Raw genomic sequence first — 9490 nt, 5'->3', positions numbered from 1 at the left:
GCCTTAACAGGGGACACGCGCCCACGACACATCAGTGAACAGTGCAATGCATATGGCTATTAGGCTATATGCTGTTGTGATAGTGATTAGCTACGATAGACAGCTACGTGTACGTGATACTACTTTTTAACAAACATGGTGTAATTTTGAATTTTTTTTAAACTCTATGGTGCATCTTGTAAATTTATGCTTGTAGGAGCCTTTACCAAAGAAAGAAAGTGTGCGTCCATTCAGAAATGTACTCCATCCGTTCCAAAATAAGTGCAGTTTTACACTGTTCACGTTCAACGTTTGACCGTTCATCTTATTTGAATTTTTTTTATGGTTAGTATTTTTATTGCTCTTAGATGATAAAACATGAATAGTACTTTATGTGTGACTAAATATTTTCAAATTTTTCACAAAATTTTCAAATAAGACGGACAGTCAAATGTTGGGCACGGATATTCACGGCTGCACTTATTTTAGGACGGAGGTAGTACATGATACTGCCATGAAATATACGTGTTACCTCTGATGTTACTGTTGTACAAAAATACATCTCCTAATATTGCAGAATAACATTCTGTATGATAAAACTTTCCCATCCAGGGTACGAACTAAGTATTGACCTGTCAAAAGGGCCGAGGAAAAAACTCCTCGAGAGAAACAATTTCCCCCTGCAGATTCAGGCACTTCATTAATTAGCCAAGGAAAAATGGCATAACAATATCATGAAATGCAAGGTAGTAAGAAGCATTCGGTACTGAGATGAGTGAAAAAAAAAAGTAGATTCATTGATAAAGTAAAAAAACTATCTACAATAACCTTCCCAATGTACATACTTTACATATTAGGGTGCAAGGCATACTTACAGAAAGGGGAAGAATGCACACTCCAATCTGCTTCAACAAACTAATGGTACAACAATATGGCGAGTAGCTGATTCTCTGCAAAAAAAACTGCCATGGCCTCCAAGATGTTGCTCTAAGGGGAAAATCCCCCCAAAAAATGCTATTTACATTGTATTCCTGCGCCTCTCCATCTACTATGTGTTAAATTAACACAGGTTAAACTGTTATCCGTCCAATTGATTTCCCAGTGCCATCAGCACTCATGACACTGGTCTATTTTGCAATGTAAGATCAGAAACAGATGAAAGCTCCTCCTCCAAAGTGTTAAGAAGATCAAGGTACTCTCTGAACACATCATGTGACTGCAAGTTGTTTGTAAGCAAGTCAGGGACATTCTTAGAAAGTTCATAAACCGTACAAACAAGAATATTTTATGATTGTAAACCTGTAAGGTGATGTTATATGCTTTCCACAGTCGCAAATCATGTCGAAAGAGATCCACCAAAACCTGAGAAACAAGAAAGCATGTGTGCAGCAAGGATGAGTATGCTTCTTACAAAACATTCAATAATCAATCCATGGTAAAAATCCAAAAAACAAAATGAGGAAAAAAAATCCTGCATTGTCAGATGCAGAAGCCTGCCACAAGTTAGTCAAAAGAACAGTATTTTCTGAAATTGTGTGCACAATTGTTGAACATGTGAAAGATAGGCAGTACCTCAGCGCGTCTCAATAAAGTTGCTAGCACAACAATCCATTCCTTAAACTTGACAGAACACATGTGAGCAAGAAGGAACTCAGCATCAAGCCGACTTTGAAGAGTGTCCATTTGAAGCTGTCATCAGAATATCAATTATAAATGAGAACAAAGATCCAAGGCAGATAATAATATCAGCGAGATTGTTCTGGTATATTGGTTGCTCAGGTATTGAGTGATTTACTCAAGTAAGCACTATTCTATTTGTTAAACAAACATCCATAATTACTAAGCTTGCCCAGATTCGTAATTTTATATCATGAACAATCAATTCAGTACATTATCAAGCTTTGTAAAAGTACAAACTGCAGGAGAAAACAGCAGAAAACTCGAGAAAAATAATCCAAGACCGCAAAATCTTATCTAGTGTGTGATCTTGGTTAATACCTGTTGTGTTGCTTTGTTTTAAATTGAAGAATTTCATCTTTCAGGATTACAGAGCATTGAATTTTTTAAAAGAATATTTTTTTTGCAGGCCCAAATGTTATTTATTATGAAGAAAAAAAGTAGAAAAGCTAGACATGATTCCTATATTGATAGGCAAGACAAAAAAAAATCATGTAATTTGCTCTTTTTTTACAGGAAAATTTGCTACTAAATGGAACACACTAAATAATGCTTCATGGTTTGTTAACGAGACCTTTTGTCCAATCAGTTCAAGTGCAGATGCAAAATTCTCTAGTCGAGCAGACCCTAGCCTTTCTCGCTGAAGATATTCCTGCATAAAGTTATAAATATATTAATAACATGTGGTTTTGGATCAACAAGACTGGTAATGATGATGAACAGTGAAAATCTTACCACAAGATCAAACTGAGTTCCTTTCACAAAAGCAACCAGCTTAGAAAGCTCCTTGCCAGACATCAAATAGCTAGCATGGTTCTCCAGAATATTCATGACAGAGGCAATATGTGGGCTGAGCTCTTTCATTGAGTTACTGCACAAAGAAAGATTTACAGATGACATATTTTCTAATAGAAACTCTATAGCCTTTTAAGTTAACTTCACAATGTACCTTCTCAAATCAGAAGATTGTCTCTTGAATGGTGAACGTAATTGAAAGTAGCTCAGAAACCTTGGAGAAAGCTTTTCAGAGTCTGTACTGGCATTTTCAAAGTCTCTGCCAGATCTTAGCAAGAAGCGAACCTAGGTACATGAAGGTATCCCCTTACTCATCTGTGGCATTTTATTATAGGAAATTAAAAAGATATAGCATGAATATCATACCAGCTCCCCAGCAAGCTCATAGAGAGATTCATCAAGTGTAGCCTGGATAGTAACAAGCACTAAAAAGTGAGAACTGGAAATGTGAAACAAGTAAACGTACAGATCAAAACCAGCTGACAGTGAGAAGGTAAGAGAATCACTTGTAGCAAACGGAGTGCACAGTACTGACTGACAGCAGGGCCTTCCAGCTTCGCAATGACCTGTAATAGCAAAGCCATTTTCAGCAATAGTTCTTGCAGGTATTGATGACCCTCTGTTGCATATAACTAGGTTTATCAAACTTAATAGATGAAGAAATTGTCTGTTCATGCAAGCAATAAATACTGGACTTTATAGTATTTAACGTCTCTAGAAGAGTTTACCGTACCAGAATGTAGCAAGCAGCAGTCCTATACCATCGCCGTTGGAAGCATTCCTCAAACATCCTAGAACATGAGGGATCAGTTTTACTAAAAGAATTAGCAGAATTATTGTATTGTATTCCAAATCTTGATCAAATTGAGACACTGTTGGTGGGTAAGTTTTGTTTTCACTAAATTTCATTTTGATTCTGATCATTTCCATGATACAAACACTGTTTGCACCATGGTATAAAAGAACAATATATGAGGTACTTTGGACTTTGGAGATGTTTATAGACAGAATGAAGAATCAGATCTTAAAAAATAACTGAAAAAAATAAATCAAATGCCACCTCTCCACTCAAACAACAAGGCAGCACACTTACTCTGTGGATCGTCCAGCTGCATGGAAAAGATCTGCCCAGTGCCGACCATCAGTTTTCCTAGCAACACTGACTACAACATCCATGTATTCTGGAAAGTTTCGAAGTAGGTCACATGTCTTGTCTAGAAGAGACTTCTTTGCAGGTTCATTTTTCTGCGAAAGCTGGTTTTTTGAAGCACTTTGGCTGCAATTGGCAAAAAAAGCCACCAGAAAATAGGATACAGAATAATATTTCAGCAAATAACACAATAGAATGAAATCTAGCAACTCGGTACACAAATAATGCAAGAATGCTACCATTACCAAGTTAGAACCAATATACCTTGATATCTCTGCATCAAATACCGTAAACAGGAGCCATTCCAAACATCTAGAGAAGTGAGGTTTCTCTGCAGACAAGTTTGCCAAACGCAGAGCTTCTTCATGTTTGTCTCTCTGGTTTCAAAAATTTTACAGAATGAGAGATGCATAGGGAAATGATTATTGCCATATGAGTTTGGCAAACCACGCATAGTTAATGGTCCATAATACATAAAATGATGCAAGTAGCCAAGTAAAGGCTCCCTGTAAACAGGGGATATTCAAAGTGAAAAAAAATGTTTTTTTTCCCAAGGCTATGGTTCATAATACATATGGCTTATTCTATGTGAAAACTGTTTCTTTTAATAGAAATTTCAGAATATAATATTTCGATCCCTTTACAGAAGTGATTGATAGAAGAGCTAGGTAAGTGCTAGATTCGCAACAAACAAAATGTCTTGCAGCACAACTCGGCAAAGGAAGATATTACAATATAGAAACTATATGAGAAACTACATGACAGTGCAGTGGTTTGTAAATTGTTACAAAAAAGGATCTCATATAAACAGACTAAACCAGAGGAAAGAACAAGTATGGCCAACAACCCATAAAACCTATACTCTTCTTGTTTCAGCAATGAGTTCTACGGAATACTAAAAAGTGCAGAGAAAAGGTGGAAGAACCAAAGGAAAATGATGAACAAATGCGCACAACCTAGTGAATTGGTTCATTCAGCCGGCAGAGCAACAGAATAGAGACACCTTTATACAAATTAAAACTAGTGGCCTGAAACAAGGTTTAGATGCTCAAATAACAATAAATGGTGGCAGACCACTTTGGGTGCTCACATCAGTCTTGATAAGAAATCAGGTCATTTTCTATTTAACCATGACAATAAACAGGTTTTTCGCTTGGTTTGCACCATCACATAATCCTTAGTGAGAACTCAATTTCACGTGTAATATTACTAGGAGTCAAATTTTCTTGACTAAACGAAGATTTCATGATTTACCACTCTTCTTGCATTAATGTCATATAGTTCCTATATATAGCATTTTTATATAAAAAGAATTATGTTTTGATTTACCTGAAGGAGATGCCGCAGCAAACAATGCAATATTGTTTGGGCTTGAGGAGAAGGTTCAAAGCATGGAAACTCTGCAGTCGAGAAGGACATTCTCTGAGAAATACCAACAACTACACCAACATTTGGAAGAAGACCAAGCGGATACACCTCACGGTCAAATTCAAGCTCCGGATCCAGCTGCAGAAACAAATAGCATGTTCTCCATTAACTTTGAATACTACCACCAATAAGAGTTCAATGCAAGAAAGAAAACAACATATGAAACTATTATGATTTTGATCAAGTTTTTCCCCAAAAAAAATTGATAAATTCACAGAGTGGATCGCAAAACTCAAAATAGATGTCAATACTATCACAAGATACAAAATCTGTACCTGCAAGAAATCTTCTTGTTTAAAAGGATTTTCTCCATGGGATGGGTACCACACCTGCCAAAAAAAAAAAAGAGAAGAGTTGGATAAAAGGATAGCAAGATGTGGAAAGATGTTCGATCTATTAAGAGAGACAAGCATAATTCCTTAAAAATAATAAAGAAGAAAACAATAAAACTAACCTGCATCCCCTTATGGCCATAGTCAAGCCATGAAACCTCTTTGATAAGATTACCCTTCTCTTCGTATTGGGAACAAGTGACCCAAAATAATTCAACTGAATTAGTAAGTGATTGTTCATGTCCATCATCCATGTCCAACACAGAAAGTTCCCCATTCATCCGCAAGATTAGGCATCTGAAATATATATAACAAAACAAATAAAAATTAAGGAGAATAGAAATCATTTACAATTTTAACATTTGAAAAAAGTACCTTGAAGGTTGTTGGGACAAGTCAGAAGATCCATTAGTATCATGTTTCGGCTTTCCTTCATCAGTTGGTTCAGGAATGAAGCGCATCGAAACAGGTGGACTCTTTGGACTCATGATTGAAAGTTCTCGGACTGTTGAAAGCTGCTGACCCAAAGAAAACAACAAGGTCAAATGAAATGGACAACACATTCGGTGCAGTGGCTGAAAATATTTTGCTTCACCTGTAAAACAGGACTACTAGCAGGTGACAATTCTCCTGATATCACCACATGGAAAATATGCACATCAAATGGACTGTAGGTAACAAGTATGTAGTCCTGGAAGACATCCATGACAATTGGTCGACCAAGAAGTGATTTCCGGTAAAGTAATGAGCTATAATCAAGGTGATATCTTGGGAAAAAGAGAAGCTCATACCTAAGACAAGTGCAACAAACATGTCATATAACTAAATAGATAGCAAGTCATGCCCGCATATTGGTATTTAAATAGGAATAAAAAGCTAGGAGATACAGAAGATGGCTCTCTGATATATTAGCACACTATGCATTTCAGCTAGTATTCTGTGAGTTCAAGCACCATGAGATTTGTGCATGAAACTCTCAGCTCAAATGTAATGACAAGTAAAAATTGTCATGTGTCTGTTAAGAAAATCTCAGGCTGAAGACAATAAACAGACAGAAACAGAGAAAGTGAGGAAGCAAGACTAACGTATTTGATGATTCAATGTAGTTGCATACAATAACTATTTTGCCAAGCCACAACAAGCCTTTGCATTGAATCTTTTGCTCTTGAGTAACATCCCCAAAAACACGCCACCTTTTATTGCGCAAATCATACAGCACTAGCCCATGAGAGCCTGCAACTGCCAAGTACATACCATCATTGCTTGCAACAACATGAAGAACTGGCCAATTCTGTGAAATATAGGATGCCTGCTTCCAGAAAAAAAAAACTATATTATAACAAGTCTTGAAATAAGATGCATTGAGGCATTTTTGCCTCCTAAATAAGTTTGATGAAATCAAACACTTAACTGGAACATTAAGATGCAACATCTTAAGTTCATCAGTATCATCCGGTTGTACCAATAGGATTCGATCTTCACCATAAAGAATCTGGCGAGTATATGTCGTGCCCGAAAGTCCTCTGTTTAGGCAACATTTGGCAAATGAGAATGCAAGAATCCTTTCTGACAAGTTTTCTTCAACTGCAAATAGTTTATATCCATAATCATCCCACTGAATGTGTGACGTCCCTCCCATTAGAGGCTCAAATTTTAAAGCACTAGGTTTAACCATTGGAGATGAGGCAGAATTTGATCCGGTTTGACGAATTGTGCACATCAAACGACATCCAGATACAGACCACACAGTAAGTCCCCTAAATTTCCATCCAACTGCAAAAGCACAATTGTCAGGCGTCCAAGATATACAAGTAACAGGACCAGTATCTTCCACTGAATACCTACAATTTTTCCCAAAAGAAAAAGGGACAGTTATATATCAGCTTTAACGGAATAACTGAAATGCATTGCACAGTAAATACACAAAATCACACATAGTAATGAATCAGAGACCAAATATTAACTAATTGGTACGTCTGCATAAGTGGAGCAATCAAACCTAAGTACATAACTGGAGAAAGCAATATACAGATTAAGTATTTAATCTAAACCACCAGGCAATCCAAATTTGCATTGAAGATATGTAATTAAATGGAAAGTAACCTAATGTTCTGTTACTGTGCAAGCAGGATATCCTTCTAAACAAGCACAAATTTGCAACTATCCACCAGAAAATTAGGCAGTAACAGCTATCCACAGAACTAACAAATAGTTGTGTGAGACTTACCCCCAATCATACAAAGAAATTGTGCGGATATGCCTTGCATTTTCAGCTAGGTCATATAAATCAACAACACCTCTACTGCACCCAACAGCAAGAATCTGCTGATCAGAAGCCACAGAAGTGCACATCGCGTCATCAGTGTTCAACCATCTCTCTACTCTGATGCTGCTGGTTTGCTTTAATCCCTTCTTACCAACTGCACAAAGTCCAATCTGACAGCCCGAGTACAAAGCAACTAGCAATCTTAGCTTCACTGACAACTCAACATGAATAATGGCGGAATTCCCTGTGCAGCAGGGTGCAGGACTTGCATCAGAATTTTCTCGCAAACTAGGCGGGTCAAACACCAAAGCATCTCCGACAGTGGGAGTTCTGTTGGATGAACATGCGGAGCAGCCAAGCTTGAAGCTGTCCGAGAACTGCAAACAAACAATACATGGAACATACTAAGCATAGCAAGCACAGATCAAGCAAGGAGATAACTATTTCCCCATCTCATCAAACAATAACATAGAGAAACAGTAGCAGAATACATTTCCATGTACCTCAGCATTCCAGGAGATGACCTGCAAGTGCCCATTGGACAGTCCAAGCAGCATACTCTTGCTGTCGCACACGAAATTGCTCCTGCAGCATATGATATCACACTTGCAAAAGTTAGCTCCCCCGCATGAATTCGGTATCTCGTTTTTCGGATAATAAAGAAGCGAAGCGAATACCATACGTTATGAAAGCGTCATTGGCGAGAGGAACCTTCTCGACGATTATTTGCGATATGGAGGCGAGGCAGAGCCCCGGTTGTGGCTTGCCTCCGATGATCAGCGGCTTCCCCGAGAACTGCAGCTTGTATATGTACAGGTAGAAGGACGAGGTCTGCACGTACAAACCACTCGATGAGTCTCTGCGCGTAGAGAGCGAGCAGGAGCAAAGCGGGGGGAGAGCAGTGTGGGGGTGGCTGACCAGGACGGCGACGGTCTTGGCGTCGGGGCTCCAGACGGAGTGGGCGTTGTCGCCGTGGGCGGCGAGGGATTCCGGGGAGCGGTCGAGGCGGGCGAGGCAGACCTTGTGGTGGGCGGCGGACCAGAGGTGGAGGGAGGCCGGGCAGACGGCGAGGAGGTAGCGGCCGAGGACGCGGAGGAGGACCACGCGGTCGGAGTCCCCCGGGTCGAGCGGGATCGACTGCGGCCAGCCATACGCCATGTACATCTCGGCGGCGGCGGCGGCGGCGGCGGCGGCGGGGTCCTCGTCGCCGGGCGCGCGCCTCGCCGGTGAGGTTGTTGGGCGAGATGCGCGAGGGGGGAAGAGATCTGGGAACGAGCAGGTGGGTGCGCGATGCGGGAGATGCAGCAGTTTTTCTTTTTTACTTTTTCCTTTTCTTTTCTTTTTCGCTTTTCTTTTTTAAAAAAAAAAAAACTGATCAGATCAGAGCGTCACGTATTGCCGTCAGATTGCTTCCCGTCGCCGAGTGAAATGAACAAGTTTAGCGTCCCAACTGATGAAACGATCCAGTTAAGAGTTTTTTTTTCCTTTTTTTCTTTTTCCAACCGGAACTAAGCTGCTTGATCTTTCAGTGAACGTCACGTATTGCCGTATTGGTACAGTGTAATAATAATAAATGTATAATGACTGGAGTACGATAGCTCTATCAATTTTCAGTGCCACATTTTCGAAGAGTTTGGTGCTGCCTTTCAGCTGGCAGCATTTGCGGGTATTAGCAATTTAGCATAGGCGATTTGGTACTTTTGGCAGAAAGATGGATGATAAATTGACGTAAGATTACACCAATCTTCTATACCAAGCTGTAATGACAGTAATCACGATGCATAAACCACACAACGTTAGGGCTTTACATAGTGCTAGTATATTCTGTATTGGATCTAGTGCCATGGAGTTCTATAAAAAAAG

General features: G+C 39.3%; 1 protein-coding gene across 1 annotated transcript; it reads right to left on the bottom strand.

The window, feature by feature from the left end:
- Nucleotides 1-219: 219 nt before the first annotated feature.
- LOC127762762 (uncharacterized) lies at nt 220-8925 on the bottom strand. Its single transcript, XM_052287242.1, has 23 exons — nt 8546-8925; nt 8310-8458; nt 8131-8212; nt 7589-8004; nt 6773-7202; nt 6447-6670; nt 5957-6152; nt 5737-5876; nt 5484-5658; nt 5305-5358; nt 4931-5107; nt 3866-3978; nt 3545-3727; nt 3185-3242; nt 2958-3017; nt 2818-2859; nt 2606-2736; nt 2392-2527; nt 2231-2308; nt 1552-1668; nt 1279-1341; nt 855-1195; nt 220-659 (listed from the first exon to the last, which is right to left on the bottom strand). Exons 1-22 carry the CDS (start codon nt 8789-8791, stop codon nt 1094-1096), a joined length of 3372 nt encoding a protein of 1123 aa, XP_052143202.1. The 5' UTR covers nt 8792-8925; the 3' UTR covers nt 220-659; nt 855-1093.
- Nucleotides 8926-9490: the final 565 nt, after the last annotated feature.

This window comes from Oryza glaberrima, chromosome 2, assembly GCF_000147395.1.
Source record: "Oryza glaberrima chromosome 2, OglaRS2, whole genome shotgun sequence".
Classification (NCBI taxonomy): domain Eukaryota; kingdom Viridiplantae; phylum Streptophyta; class Magnoliopsida; order Poales; family Poaceae; genus Oryza; species Oryza glaberrima.
Note: the sequence above shows the minus strand (reverse complement) of the source record. Positions and strands in the feature narration are given on the sequence as shown.